At 40.0% G+C, this 16,193-nt stretch overlaps 1 protein-coding gene across 1 annotated transcript in view; it reads right to left on the minus strand.

The window, feature by feature from the left end:
* The window catches only part of DNAH10 (dynein axonemal heavy chain 10), a 245,701-nt gene that overhangs the window by 50,842 nt on the left and 178,666 nt on the right, over nucleotides 1-16,193 (minus strand). Inside the window, exons 57-60 of the mRNA XM_077461854.1 lie at nucleotides 14,398-14,579; nucleotides 14,131-14,267; nucleotides 9,304-9,521; nucleotides 12-233 (exon numbers count right to left, since the gene is read on the minus strand). Coding sequence (XP_077317980.1) covers nucleotides 12-233; nucleotides 9,304-9,521; nucleotides 14,131-14,267; nucleotides 14,398-14,579 — 759 coding nt within the window. The remainder of the gene's footprint in view (nucleotides 1-11; nucleotides 234-9,303; nucleotides 9,522-14,130; nucleotides 14,268-14,397; nucleotides 14,580-16,193) is intronic.

Below are 16,193 nucleotides of genomic sequence, written 5' to 3' on the forward strand. Positions count from 1 at the left end.
TTATCAGTCACCTGCTAATTTCAACCTCATCAGTAAGTAAGCTCTCTATCCTGAAAGGCTGGCTCAGTGGGATATCATGGTCCAGTATGTCCTGTTGCCATTCTGTGTAAACCATTTCTCTACGGAACTCCCAGTTGAAAGCTCCTTCATAGCTAAGAAATGCAGAGCATAGCAGACAGTCTCCAAGTAACTTCACTCGTCTCTCCTTCAGGTCTTCCAGATCCTTAGTCCACCTAAAGAAAACATATCAAACTTCAAATTCTGTATTACTGCTCAGTTAAATAAATCACCTCTTTTTACACTGCTCATTACTTTGTTGCTAAAGACTCTTTGGGGTGAACTTTTATCAAGAAAAAGGGCATGGTTTTTATTGACTTTCTATAATAATTGTACCATATTCCTTGATCAAGTTGTACTTGTGAGCTACAAATGCTGGTTGTAGTAACAGAATGTTTGCATTAGTTTTGGTTTTATGTGTGCTGCAGTAATCTTAAGGGCTTCTGTTGAATAATGGATGCAGAGTGATTTCAGGAGCATTTATCCTGCGTCTGACAGTTTGAGTTGCACCTTTTTTCTATCGGAGTTCTTTCACAGGAACTTCTAACTGGCATTTGACCTCCTAAGCTGCATCAGTTTTTGCCTTACCAATAACCCGTATATGCAGTAAAGCAGTTTTGATGCAAACAAAAACAGGATTTTTGTTCTCACCATGAAATACTTTTTTTTTAGTCCATTGAGTTTTGAGTTATACTGTTGCCTACAAGGTAATTGGACACTGGCAAACAAAAAAAACATAGGCCAGCCCAGGATAACACCTCCTACTACCAGTATGCCTCATTTTGTAACAAAAGAAGTACAAAGAGCACAGAGGGGTGGGACCAGGAAAAGGATTTAGGGTAGAGTAAAAAAAAAATATTTTCTTTCATCCATTAAAGGAGATAGGAAGATTTTAAGCTTCAAGACATCCAAAAGCAGTCCACCTGATGGCTGGGCAACACAGCAAACAATCTCTAATATGCACATGATAAAAAAAAATACTCATAGTTCAAAAAGCCGCCAGAAGGACTTTACACCCAAAGCTGGCATCAAGTGAGGCTGAAATGTCAAACTTGTAGAACTTAGAGAATAAAATGCCAGATAACAGCCTTGCAAACAGTTAAATGATGCAGAAAAGAAGGACTCAGATTTAGTAAAGTTTGCCCTGAAAGGAAAGGGGTTAATCCTTGCACTCTTAAGCTTGGTTGGTGCTTTGATTGAGCCACCCAATGATGGTAGAACGAGAAGCTATTGTAGCTTAATGGAGTCCATCCAGGATTACAAAAGTGAATCAGTCTTCCTGAAAGAAGTAGTGGCTGATAGACTCTCACAGCCCAAAACCACATCCAGACAGTGGAGGGAAATTTACTTTTGGTGAACTGCAGTTGGACACAATAATGGAAGAACAATGTCCTGATTGAGGTGAAAGGCAGAAACATGCATAGTCAAGAATGTAGTCCTAGGTCTCAACACCACCTTGTCCTTATGCAAAGCCTAAAAAGGCTCCTTGCAGGATAAGGCCACCAGTTCAGATACTCACCTTGTAGTGGTGATGCCCACAAGTAAAACCACTTTGTGGATGAGAGTCAATAAGAGAATATCTGTATTGGGTTTAAACTGGCAGTTTCTAAAGTGCAGAGAGAACCAGATTCTGATCCCACAGAGTTACAAGAGAAAGGACCCCCTCTGCAAAAGTCTTAATCAAAGAGTGAGAAGCTAGTAGTCTCTGAAAAAGAATAGAAAGGGTAGAAACCTGACATTTGATAGTGCTAAGAGCATAACGCTGGTTTAGACAGCTGTAGGAAGAGGATTTTCCCCCATACAGAAACTGCTGGGGTAGAAGCCTCAAGATTCACAAGTGAAGTATGGATTTTATATTGGATTACAGACCTTGTAAGAAGTAGCCTTCATAGATTTCAGCATTTTATAAATCACGGACTCAGTGATGCGCCTGTCCCTCAGAACTAGGGATGAGCCAAACACCCCCCTGTTCGGTTCGCACCAGAACCTGCGAACAGACCTAAACTTCGTGTGAACTTTAGAACCCTATTAAAGTCTATGGGACTCGAACGTTCACAATCTAAAGTGCTCATTTTAAAGGGTAATATGCATGTTACTGTCCTAAAAAGTGTTTGGGGACCCGGGTCCTGCCCCAGGGGACATGGATCAATGCAAAAAAAGTTTTAAAAACGGCCGTTTTTTCAGGAGCAGTGATTTTAATAATGATTAAAGTGAAACAATAAAAGTGTAATATTCCTTTAAATTTCATAGCTGGGGGGTATCTATAGTATGCCTGTGAAGGGGCGCATGTTTCTGGTGCTTAGAACTGTCCCTGCACAAAGTGTCATTTGTGCAGGAAAAAAAGTCTTTTAAAATCACTTGCGGCTATTGTCGGGTCCCGTAATACAGAGAACACTCAATGAGTGTTCTCTGCATTAGTCGACAATTCATTCATTCATTGATTAAAAAAAAAGCGTGGGGGTTCCCCTAAATTCAATTACCAGGCCCTTCAGGTCTGACATGGATATTAAGGGGAACCCCGTGTCAAATTAAAAAAAAAAATTGACGTGAGGGTCCCCCTAAATATCCATAACCAGGCCCTTCAGGTCTGATATGGATATTAAGGGGAACCCCGCATCAAATTTAAAAAAAATTGACGTGGGGGTCCCCCTAAAAATCCATATCAGACCCTTTATCCGAGCACGCAACCTGGCAGGCTGCAGGAAAAGAGGGGGGACGAGAGAGCGGCCCCCCTCCCTCCTGAACCGTACCAGGCCACATACCCTCAACATTGGGAGGATGCTTTGGGGGTCTGTGACCCCTCAAAGCACCTTGTCCCCATGTTGATGAGGACAAGGGCCTCATCCTCACAACCCTGGCCATTGGTTGTGAGGGTCTGCGGGCGGGGGGCTTATCAGAATCTGGAAGCCCCCTTTAACAAGGGGACCCCCAGATCCCGGCCCCCCCCTGTTTGAAATGGTAAGGGGGTACAAAAGTACCCCTACCATTTCACAAAGAAAGTGTCAAAATGGTTAAATAAGACAAACACACTTTTGAAAAATTACTTTATTAAAAATAAAAAAAATTTAAAAAAGATTCCAGCGGTGCTAATCCACTCTTGCTATCCAGCGACGGGTCTCTGGGGTCCAGCGATGGATGATCATATCCAGCGACGGGGGATCTCTCAGTCCAGCGCTGTCCATACATCCTTCTTCTGTCTCCACTCCGGAGACACTGCAGAGATCCCAGCGCTGACGTTTCTTATATTAGGAGGGCGGGGCCACCCGTCACCTGACCCCGCCCCTCTGATGCTGGAGAGGGAAGCCAGGGGTTCCCCAGTGACGTGTGGGTGACCCCGCCCCCTCTGATGTAACGCAGGTTCCGTTACATCAGAGGGGGCGGGGTCACCCACACGTCACTGGGGAACCCCTGGCTTCCCTCTCCAGCGTCAGAGGGGCGGGGTCAGGTGACGGGTGGCCCCGCCCTCCTAATATAAGAAACGTCAGCGCTGGGATCTCTGCAGTGTCTCCGGAGTGGAGACAGAAGAAGGATGTATGGACAGCGCTGGACTGAGAGATCCCCCGTCGCTGGATATGATCATCCATCGCTGGACCCCGGAGACCTGTCGCTGGATAGCAAGAGTGGATTAGCACCGCTGGAATCTTTTTTTTATTTTTTTTATTTTTAATAAAGGCATTTTTCAAAAGTGTGTTTGTCTTATTTAACCATTTTGACACTTTCTTTGTGAAATGGTAGGGGTACTTTTGTACCCCCTTACCATTTCAAACAGGGGGGGGCCGGGATCTGGGGGTACCCTTGTTAAAGGGGGCTTCCAGATTCTGATAAGCCCCCCGCCCGCAGACCCTCACAACCAACGGCCAGGGTTGTGAGGATGAGGCCCTTGTCCTCATCAACATGGGGACAAGGTGCTTTGAGGGGTCACAGACCCCCAAAGCATCCTCCCAATGTTGAGGGTATGTGGCCTGGTACGGTTCAGGAGGGAGGGGGGGCGCTCTCTCGTCCCCCCCTCTTTTCCTGCGGCCTGCCAGGTTGCGTGCTCGGATAAAGGGTCCGATATGGATTTTTAGGGGGACCCCCACGTCAATTTTTTTTTTAATTTGATGCGGGGTTCCCCTTAATATCCATATCAGACCTGAAGGGTCTGGTTATGGATATTTAGGGGGACCCCCAGGTCAATTTTTTTTTTTTAATTTGACACGGGGTTCCCCTTAATATCCATGTCAGACCTGAAGGGCCTGGTAATTGAATTTAGGGGAACCCCCAGGCATACTATAGATACCCCCCAGCTACGAAATTTAAAGGAATATTACACTTTTATTGTTTCACTTTAATCATTATTAAAATCACTGCTCCTGAAAAAACTGCCGTTTTTAAAACTTTTTTTTGCATTGATCCATGTCCCCTGGGGCAGGACCCGGGTCCCCAAACACTTTTTAGGACAGTAACCTGCATATTACCCTTTAAAATTAGCACTTTAGATTTCACCCATAGACTTGTATAGGGTGTTCCGGCTTTTCGAATTTGCTGAGAACAGCCCAAATTGTTCACTGTTCGCTGAACAGGCGAACAGGCAATGTTCGAGTAGAACATGAGTTCGATTCGAACTCGAAGCTCATCCCTACTCAGAACCTGGGCTTCAAAAGTCAGGCTGTTAAAGCCAGCAACTGTGAAGCAGGATGGCAAACTGGTCCTTGAGACAGAAGATCCTGATGATCCAGTAGAACCCATGAAGTGTCTGTCAGAAGTTTCACCAGGTCAATTTATCACATCTACCTAGGAAACAAGGGCCACCAGAATGTCCTCCATCTTGATCCTACAAAGCAGACGAGGAAGTTTCAAGGGATTAAAGGCATAGATTGGCCTGGACATGGCGGAGTAGGGAGGTGTTTGAGCAGATTAAGGTGTACTGAACTCACAGAACCAGAGTATCCACTATTTTTTCCATTGGATCCCTGTACCTAGAGATAAAGCTGTCAAGTTGTTAATCAGAGGCCAGGGGGACTGCATCTATATTGCCCCACCAGCAAAAAATGTCTTGGAACACCCCTGGGTATAGGGGTCACTCCTCTAGGTCAAGGTGCTGCAGGTGCTTATCACCTGGAATTTACAACCTCAACTCCAAAAAAGTTGAGATGCTGTGTAAAATCTACATAAAAACAGAATGCTATGATTTGCAAATCTCATAAACCCATGTTTTACTTACAATAGAAAATAGAAAACATAAAATGTTTAAACTAAGAAAATTTACAATTTTTGGTAAAAAAAAAAAAAGGTAATATTAAAATTCATGGCATCAACACGTCTCAAAAAAGTTGGGACAGGGACATGATTACCATGATGTAGCATTCCCTCTTCTTTTAAGAACATTCTGCAAACATCTGGGAACTGATAAGACCAGTTTGCTGGAGTTTTGGGAAAGTAATGCTGTCCCATTCTAGCCTAATATAAGGTTCTAACTGCTCAACAGTCCTGAGTCTTCTTTGTTGTATTTTTTGGTGAAAGGTCTGGACTGCAGGCAGGCCAAATAAACGCTCAGACTTTTCTACGACAAAGTCATGCTGTTGTCATAGATACATTAAGTGTTTTAGCATTGTCATGCTCAAATATGTAAGGCCCTCCTTGAAAAAAAGGTTGCCTGGAAGTGAGCATATGCTGCTCTAAAACCTGGATATATCATTCAGCATTGATGGTGCCTTTCCATAAGTTAGCTGACCATTCCATAAGTACTAATGCACCCCCATATCATCAGAGATGTCGAATTTTGAACTGAACACTGATAACAAGCCAGAAGGTCCCTCTCCTCTTTAGTCCAGAGGATGGTTGACAAAAAGAATATCAAATTTTGATTCATCTGACCACAGAACAGTTATCCACTTTGCAACAAACCATTTTAAATGAGCTTTGGCCCAGAGAAGAGGCAGTTTTTATGGATAATGTTCAGATATGGCTTTTTCTTTGTACGATAGAGCTTTACCTTCCATTTTTGGATGGCACAGCAAACTGTGTTAAAAGACAGTCATTTTTGGAAGTATTCTTAGGCCATCACAGAGTCATGCCTGTTTCTAATGCAGTGCCATCTGAGGGCCCAATATTGCATATGAGCCTTTTGCCCTGTGCACAGATATTTCTCCAGATTCTCTGAATCTTTTGATAATATTATGTACTGTATATTATGATATATTTAAAGCCTTTGCAATTTTACATTGAAGAAAATTACTCAGAAATTGTTCAACAATTTTTAGATGCAGTTTTTCACAGATTGGGAGACATTCTGACTCTCTAAGATGCTCTTTTTATTCCCAGTCATGTTATTGACCTATTGCCAATTAACCTAATTAGTTGCAAAATGTTCTACCAGCTCTTCGTTGTTAGTATCACTTACTTTGCCAAATTTTTGTAGCCCTGTCCCGACTTTTTTGAGAAGTGTTGCTGCCATCAATTTCAAAATTACTTTTTGTTTCTTAAAATTGTAAATTTTCTCAGTTTTAACATTTGTTTTATATTTTTTATTGTGAATAAAATATAGGTTTATGAGGTTTTCAAATAATTGCAATCTGTTTTTATGTAGAGTTTACACAGCATCCCAACTTTTTTGGAATTAGGGTTGCTCATAATTGACAAAGCTGAACCTTGAAGTTCTGCCCAGGATAGGATCAGATCTACCTCGCTTGCTACAGTGGGAATTGTGATCTAACCAGATGATTGATGTATGCCACCACCTTGGCCATGCGCAACTAAATCTGGATTAGATTATCCTCCAGCAAGACAGTCCAACATTGTTGAAACAGCTAAATGCCCCAAAGTTTCAGGATTTCATTGGTAGAAAAGATTCCTCAAGTGACCAAAAGAATGTTCAGGACTTCTCCCTTGCCCAACAAGAAGGAGGGATTACCCAGACTCCAGAGTGGGACATCCTGGTCCTTGGTGTTAGATAAATCACTCTGTCCAGAGCCCGGATTGACTGTCCCATAGCAAAAGTGTCTTACTTTTTAGAGGTCTGCAATTAAAATGAACAGGATGGAGAGTAGGATAGCTCCTGGTGTGCAGAGTTTTAATCTGAGACTGGAGTGGAAGGAACACCCAGGTCTGGGCTCTGTCCAGGGCTAGACCCAGATACTTCAAACAATGAGTTGGTTCCAATGGCAATTTCTAAAGGTACAGGACCCATCAGAATTGCTGTAACGTCTGGCTGATCAATGTCACCTTTTCCAACAGAGCCCAAACTAACTGTTCCTTCAACAAGAGGTTGTTTACGTATCCCAGAATAGAGATGCCTTAATCACCTTGGTAATAACCTAAGGCACAGACTGCAACCTGGGTCACAATTACTTTGGCTACCTGTTCAGGTAAATGCTGACATTGTGCTTCTGCTATCATTGTAATTTGTAGTGAGAGGGGTGGAGATGTTAATAATAGTGCAGCTCTTTACTATACCACAGCTAATGACAGGACAACATTATTGAACTGCTATGGGAATCAGGAGATATGTCATGGAGCAATGCCAATAATCTCCCCATATTTCTTATGGAATAATACTTTCAGGGCCAGAAACACTGACATGCTAAATCCAATTAAATCATGTTGTAACAAAAATTATTATCACCTAAATACCATATGTACAGTATATATTAGAAGTGTAATAATAATTGTCAACACATAAGGGATATTTTGTTTGTTCATTTGGTTGTGATGCACTTTATAATGTATTTGGTTAATATGGTTGTGGGAGCATGTATCAGTAATAGCGCAACTGGAAGTTTTTTGCACAGTTTTTTAAGAAAATTTAGAAAGCAACTGATTGCGTAGAGGGTTGTTTTGACTAACAAAATGGTGACTATTACAATTTTTTATGTCACATGATATTTGCACAGCAGTTTATCAAACGCAAATTTTTATTTTCATTTTCAAAATACATTTAAAGTGGTTGTAAAGCCACTATATTATGATTATAAAATCCCCTTGGTTAAATAAGGACATGTGCCCCACTGTATGTGTTTTATTAGAAATATGCCGATTTCTACCTTCTTTCAGAGCGCCTCCTGGAGCTCACGTGACTGCTCGCCGCTCTCCTCTCCTGGGCCAATAGCTTCAGTGGGCGGGGCCAAGAACTCCCGCTGACGTTAGCCGGGAGGAGAGTGGCCGAGAGGAGCTCTGAAATCAGGTATAAATTGCCATATTTTGAATAAAACACATGCAGTGGGGAACATGTTCCTATTTAACAGAGGGGATTGTATCATCATAATAGTTTTATTAGCAGCAGGATGAGACGGCGCAGGCACTGTCAGGAGCAGACAAGCGGGGGGGGGGGGGGGGTGAACAGATGATAGCTGCGGATGATGGAGGCACGTATACTGACCACAGTGTCAGGGCTCAGCAGCCATGATAAACCATAGTCAGTTTACAGGGACGGATGGGGACGGACAGAATCAGGCAGGATCAGACAGTTATTTTAGATGATACAGGCAGCCAAATTACACAGTACAAGCACTGTTCTGCATAACATGCTTAAAGGGAACAGGATCTTTTTTTTCTTTTTAGGGTAACAAACACTTTAAATTAATGTTAGTGCAGAGCAATACAATATAATACCCATTTTTTTTTGGTAAAATATAAGAGACGATGTTGCATTGAGTAAAAAACAGTCAAGATTTAAAATCTGTGCACACCTGTCAAATGGCGACAAACGACACTGCCTAAAATTGTTCATAGACAATGCTTTAAAAGCTTTTAAGGGTTATCAGTTTAGAGTTAAACGTGAGCTATGGTGCTAGAATTATGGCTCTCACACTGGCTTTATGTCGAAACCTCATGTGTGTTGCAATCACCATTTACATATGCATGCTGTACCACGTATGTGTGCTTTTCTATTTCCTCCATCTCCTCTGTTTGCAGCCAACCCAACTGCTTACAACAGACCCTGGCTTCCCAGTGGAATGGGAGAGCTCACAAATGGCGGTGGGGGGGGGGGCGGGGTTGGGGGGCTTCTGAGTGCTGTAAAAGCCACTCCGATCACTTTTACAATAAAGCCAATCGCCAGCTCTAAAAATGAATACCAGGTTCATGGCTGCAGGTGCAGCCATGATCCTTGTGTAAAAGTTTCCTGACGAGGCCATATATAGATGGCCTGTGGGCTGGAAGCAGTACATTTTTATGCATTTGTACAGCAATATAATTTTCATAGACTCAGGCTTTGCTTATACTAATCCTTATTAGACAATTTACACAACAGATCCATGATATACTTGCCTTATATTCTCGGATCCCAAGCCAGAGATGAGTTTATCAGCTGCAATCAGCCTGCGTTCCATTATTTCTGCTTCCTCTTGGAGTTTCTGCTTCTCTGTTATGGCAGCCTCATAGCGCTCTCCCAGGCTTTTCAGTTCACTCTGGATGGCTGCAAGTTCAGCCTGAATCTTCTCCAATTCACGCTTACTCATGTAATAGTTCCTTTCTAGTTTTGCCACCTAGATTACAAAGTAACACTATAGGTAATCAATTTGTATATGATATGATATATATACACACACACACACACACATATCTATAGATATATATCTATAGATATGTAGGTTTCCAGTTTAAAGTGGAACTTCACTCTTTCACTCAGCACTATTTTTAATCCTTATGCTGCTAGCGTTAGTAAATCAATAGAAAAGTATATCATATTTACTTGTTTTAAACTTTTTTTTATACATTTCTTCATTTACAGCCTGGTTTCTAGGCTTAGGCAAAATATGTCATACATCCCAGGATTTTTTAGGAGAGGAGGGGTTTTCTCAGCTAAGCACACCCTCCTGCATGCATGCCTGAGCAGATGGATTCCAGGAAGTAAATGTTAGACAAATCATCTGCCCTTACTTAAGATGGTCATGGCCAGAAATGCTAGGGTGTGTTTTTCAAAGTGTTTTCTCAACAAAATGGAAACATGATTGGATGGACAAGTTTGCTTTGACTCATAAAAACAAATTAAACACTGTTTTTGGTGGTGCTTAGATGCAGTAGTTCCACCTTAAGTAATGTCCTGCATACATATGCCATGCCAAAGTCTTACAAAAAAATAGCGTGGGATGGAAGGAAACAATACTTCATGTTCAAAATATATTTTTATCCAGGGACAGAAGTGGAGTCAAGGATGGCTGCCAAGTGAGATATCACTTTCTGTGTATAAAATTCGGATTTTTTTTTATTTGAGTTAAGGGTGCACTAAACCTTATGGTGCTTTGTTGGAATATAATTTGCTGTGTGGGAGGTTGCTTACCAACAACTATAGTGTCCTGTTGGAACCTCGGAAGAGTGTTTTGAAGTATTGAAAAGATGGACACATCTTGCAGAGAAGAAAGATCAAAAACAGCAGTGTTTTTTTATTGTCAACTATTTCGATGAAGCTCAGTTAATCTTTCTCAAATTGTCTTGAGAAAGATGGACTGAGCTTCATCGAAACGTTGACAATAAAAACACTGCTGTTTTGGATCTACCTCCTCTGCAAGATGTGCGAGTGCCTCCAAACCAGTTTTGGCTATACAGTGGATAAGTATTGAATAGATCACCATTTTTCTAGGTAATATATAATTCTAAAGGAGCTATTGACATGAAATTTTCGCCACATCTTGATAACAACCCATGCAAGCCATACATACAAAGAAACCAAAACTAATAAATTCAGAAATTAAATTATGTGTAATAAAATGGAATGACACAGGGAAAAAGTATTGAACACATGAAGAAAGGGAGGTGCAAAAAGGCAAGACACCAGCTGAAATCTATCAGTAATTAGAAAGAAATCCTGCCCCTTGTTATTGCAAATTAATATCAACTGATTCAGTCTCAACCAATGGCCTATAAAAAGGTGTCTCATTACCAAGGTGTCACACAGGAAACAAACATGATGGGTAAAAGCAAAGAGCTCCCTCAAGACCTTCACAGCCTTATTGTTGCAAAATATACTGATGGCATTGGTTTACAGAAGGATTTCTAATCTTCTGAATGCTCCAGTGGGCACTGTTGGGGCCATAATCCGTAAGTGGAAAGAACATAATTTCACCCTAAATCAGACACGATCAGGTTCTCCTCAAAAGAATTATGACAGAGAAGTGAAAGGAATTATCAGAATAGTTGTCCAAGAGCCAATGACCAGGAATTATCAGAATAGTTGTCCAAGAGCCAATGACCACTTGTAGAGAGCTTCAGAAAGACCTGGAATTAACAAGTACAATTGTTTCAAAGATAACATGGTCTGTATGCACGCTCACCCCGCAAGGCTCTATTGCTGAAAAAAAAGCATGTTGAAGCTCAATTAAAGTTTGTTTCACAACATTTAGGCAAGCCTGTGAAATACTAGGAGAATACAATCAGATGAGACCAAAATGTAACTCTTTTGATGCCATGATACACACCATGTTTGGAGGTCAAATGACACTGCACATCACCCCAAAAACACCCCCATACCAACTGTGAAGTTTGGAGGTGGGAACATCATGGTGTGGGGCTGCTTTCAGCATATGGTACATGTCGTTGAAGGAAGGATGAATGGAAAAATGTACCAAGACATTATTGATAAAAATCTGCTGCCATCTACCAGGATGATGATTATGAAGATGAAACAACATACATACATACATACTTTCAAACCAGGTCAATCACTGGGAGTCCCTGGTCTCCTGGGGAGGTGTTTTATCCCTGTCTGGGGACGTCGGTGACTGTTCAGACCACTCTTTCCCCTTTGGGGATCCACTATGATGCCCCATATAAGGGCTGTGGAAGCTATGAAAGGTGAGAGCTCCGGCTTATATTCCTTGAGCATATTGACTTTTGATTTGTGATCAATCAATGCTATAAAGTGGTGGGACTGTGGATATAGATAGCCATTGTGGGCTTTTCCTGGGATTAACCCTATACAATATCTTATTTTATTATTTTTTGATATCCCACAGATTTTGTAAGTGTAAATATGTATTCATCAGGCAACTGCCTAGTGTGCGTTCTACCCGAGCTCCTAAAGCTATTTTGATGTTTTTACCTATCTATTAGTGGGAGGTAGGTACAGATCAGTATTAGAAGCCTGTTTTGAACTGCTTCCCTGCTTCCCTCTATCTCTGTTTGATTATCTCGTTCTTTTATTGCTTATTTGCTTTTACAGGTATTGCATTTGCATGGTATAGAATAAACGTTGCAGCAAACCCACCCCTCTCTACGGGTATTCTGGATTTTTTATGTACCACTTTTTGGCTTGTGCGTATAACGGGATCTTTGGGAATCATTTCTGTACTGGATTCGACCTTCATACCCCCTTTTTGGGGGGTAGGGGGAACATGCAACATCATGTTTTGTAGTGGGATATATATTTAGTATTTTATGGGGGATTTGGGGTTTGGAGCCATACAGCTGCAAAAAATGTCTATTGTATTTTGTCTGTATCAATACAGTTTCTATGTATTTCCATGTACTAATTTTTGTTTTTCTTTCTAGTCATATACATCTAAAGTGGGACATATTTCTTTGTATCAAATGTTTTGGTAAAAAACAAGTTTTTAATAAATACAGGTAATCATATATTTACATGTTATTGCACAGTCATAAATTTGTATTCTCTATTTCATCAATATATACACATTCCAACAAGGACTTAATAGTAAACATATGAAGAGTTGAGTGTTCAATAAACACAATTTATATATATATATATATTTATATATATATATATATATATATATATATATAAATTGTGTCTATTGAACACTCAACTCTTCATATGTTTACTATTAAGTCCTTGTTGGAATGTGTATATATTGACGAAATAGAGAATACAAATTTATGACTGTGCAATAACATGTAAATATATGATTACCTGTATTTATTAAAAACTTGTTGTTTACCAAAACATTTTTTACCAAAATTTCTTGCTTCTGCCCCCGTGTGCCTCATATAAAGTCCCGCCTGTTGCTCTTTCCTTTTTAAATACCAGATCGGGATGGAGGAGGGGATGTGAATGGCCCCTATTACCTCATTTAAAGTCCCAAACAATTTTCTTTTTCTCTCCTTTTGTCAAATCATATTTCTTTGTATATTCAGAAAAAATATTCAGTGTCCCTTTTCTGAAGAAGCCACATAGACAAAACCTGTCAAAAAATTGGGAACAGAATAGTCTATGTATTTGAATGCTGTAATCGCTGTCTTTCTGTAATAGGGTATATGTATAGGCCTATGTTAGTAGGCATGATTGCAGGCATTATTCTCTCTCTTTTTAACTTTGTCCCATATCTCCAAGTTCTATGTCTTTTCAAGTTTTGGGATGTTGGTACCATATCTTGTAGTTATAGAACTAACCTCTATCCAAAATTTTCAAATATGAAGATGAAACAAGGGTGAATATTTCAGCAAGACAATGATCCCAAACACAAAGCCAAGGAAACTCTCAACTGGTTTCAAAGAAAGAAAAGAAAGCTGCTAGAATGGCCCAGCCAATCACCTGACTATAATCCAATAGAAAATCTATAGAAAGAACTAAAGATGAGAGGTTATAGAAGAGGCCCATGGAACCTCCAAGATTTGAAAACTGTTTGTTTGGAAGAATGGTCCAAAATCCCACCTGAGCAACGCATGCGACTAGTTTCTCCACAGAGGAGGCGTTTTGAAACTGTCATTACCAACAAAAGGATTTTGTACAAAGTATTAAATAAATTTCAGTTAGTGTGTTCAATACTTTTCCCTGTGTCATTCCATTTTATTACACATAACTTCATTTCTGAACATATTTGTTTTGTTGTTTGTATGTATGGATTGCATGGGTTGTTACCGACGTGGTGAAGATTTTATTTCAATAGCACATTCAATGAAATGTTATTTTCTTGATTGTGCTGCATTTAGCCATGGTGAAGGGAGATGGTGCTGAGCCCCCTGAAAAGTGTTGGCTATTATTGTAGAATAAAATTTTTTATGAACAAGTGTGGAGCTCCCATATTTTTAAAAATGTAGTGTAAGAACTCAAAACACCCTCTCTACTGGCATCAATTCTCTACACTATATTTATTACAATAAAACCTTCACCATATGCGCACTGCAGATAGGAGACTCTACCTTTTCTCTCTTTGGCTTAATTTCTTTAGCCACATCACAGTAACTCATCACTGCCTCTACAAACTTCAGCATTCCTGAGCCTGCCTTACTGACAGCTTCCATGTCCTCTAATTTTGCAGTAGGGTTTCTCAAGAAACCTAAAAAAAAAAAAAAAAAACAGAAGTGAGAGATAAATAGTTTAGTAAGCTCAATAATAGGAAATTATATATAATACATATAGTATGAGTATATATAATAGTATACACTGTATATTTATAGTAATATCACCTCTAACAGTCTTGACTTGATTCTGTGTGATGGCATCGAAGTCTATATCCATAAGTATTCTCAGAAAATTTGGTTCAGACATCATTGCCTTTGCACTTTTCCAGCTGATCTCCTTATAGCCTCTCATCACAAGGATGCACTCACATACAACCTGAACTGCTCTTGGTGGCTTGGCAAAGGTCCTTGATAAAATGATAAAATAAATTGCCTGTTCATATAAAACTACTTAGGATTTGAATATAGCATAGGCCACTGCACACTACTCACACTCAAATATCATGCTACTGTACTGTATGAACCACCAAAATAAATTGGAATAGGTTGTGTGACACATAAAACATAAAAAAAGCAAAAAAAAATAACAATCACGCAAATTCTATATAACAGTTTTTAGACAAACATTCTGTATATCGTATATTTTGTATAGCCATTTTAAAAAGGCTTCTGAGAAATCAGCCTTGTCTATTTGTCAGTGCTATAAATGAATACATCATTAAATATTTACTCAACATGTGCTGCAATGCCTATGGGAAGACTTGCACAAGGAATGTACCTATTGTTTTTTTACAATCCACAACACAGCCACTCACATTAACACCTCACAACACTTCACATCAGAAAGAACCTCACTTGGTGGTGAAACCAGTACTTACATCCTCCTTTGATGTGCATTAAGTAAGAAAGAGGCCTTAATGCATGTCATGTAATACACACTACAAGCAACCTGTAAGAATGCTATACCTGAGTTGAACTAGAAGTGATCAGAATTTTATTGACAAGAAAGCAAAAAAGGCTTTGAATTTTAAGGGCACCTAAAAAGAAAATATTGCATCCTTAAAACTGTATGCCATTAATACATAGTAATTACATAGCATAGCAATGATTTCATCGTAATGATTGTATATTTATTTATTTTTATTTGACATGCTTTCATATACATTTTCCCCACATTTATATGCAGACCAAGTTGTCTAGCAAAAGGCTTTTTTTTAAACCTGGGTTACTATTTTTTCATGCAAGTTGCTGGAAACCCTTGACAAAGTCCATTAGGAGGAAACGCGTTGTGGCATAGTCTGGTAACATTACTCAAACAGCAGGCAAAGTTTCTGCAAGCCCAGGGTAGCAGTGGGAGTGTAACACAATGATGGACATTGGTGCACAGACAAGCAGCAGGGAGCAGGGAGGAGGACACAGCATACAAACATATTCTAATTCGGAGTGTCATAAATAGTGTGGATGGGCACTAAAAATATGTGAGTGCAATTTTTTTTTATATATTTTTTAAATAAATCAATAAAGATTTTATATTATGTGTGATTTCCCTGATTTCATGACAGTAGGATATGTGTAGAGAAGCGAATGTCAGAATTGTCAACCAGTTGTGTGCATTGTGACGCAACAGTGGGGACAGGGAGAGGGAGAAATGGTCTGCAAACCAGAGGAGTGATGTCCATAAAAAGTGAGTTTAATAATAGGACAAGCAAAAGGAGCCAGTGAGTGCATTTTCGTTTTACAACCGAGGTGGAAGGATTCACAACTTGTGGTGGAAAAGAGGAGCTTGATCTCATGTGTGCAGGCTATCTTCAGATGACATTTCAATTTACTGGATCACAGTGTTTAAACACTTTTTTCACACATTTGAGTGACTGTCTGTATAAAAGTTTGTTTCTTTTTTGTGTGGAGACTCAGGCTGGGCTCACACTTATGGGATGCCAGACTTCGCATTGCTTTGTCTGCGTGATGCAAATTCAGCTATACAGTTTGTATGGCTGAAATTGCATCACATTCACATCAAA

Source organism: Lithobates pipiens, unplaced genomic scaffold (genome assembly GCF_037356315.1).
Source record: "Lithobates pipiens isolate NorthernLeopardFrog02 unplaced genomic scaffold, aLitPip1_a1.2 Scaffold_3, whole genome shotgun sequence".
NCBI classification, from domain to species: domain Eukaryota; kingdom Metazoa; phylum Chordata; class Amphibia; order Anura; family Ranidae; genus Lithobates; species Lithobates pipiens.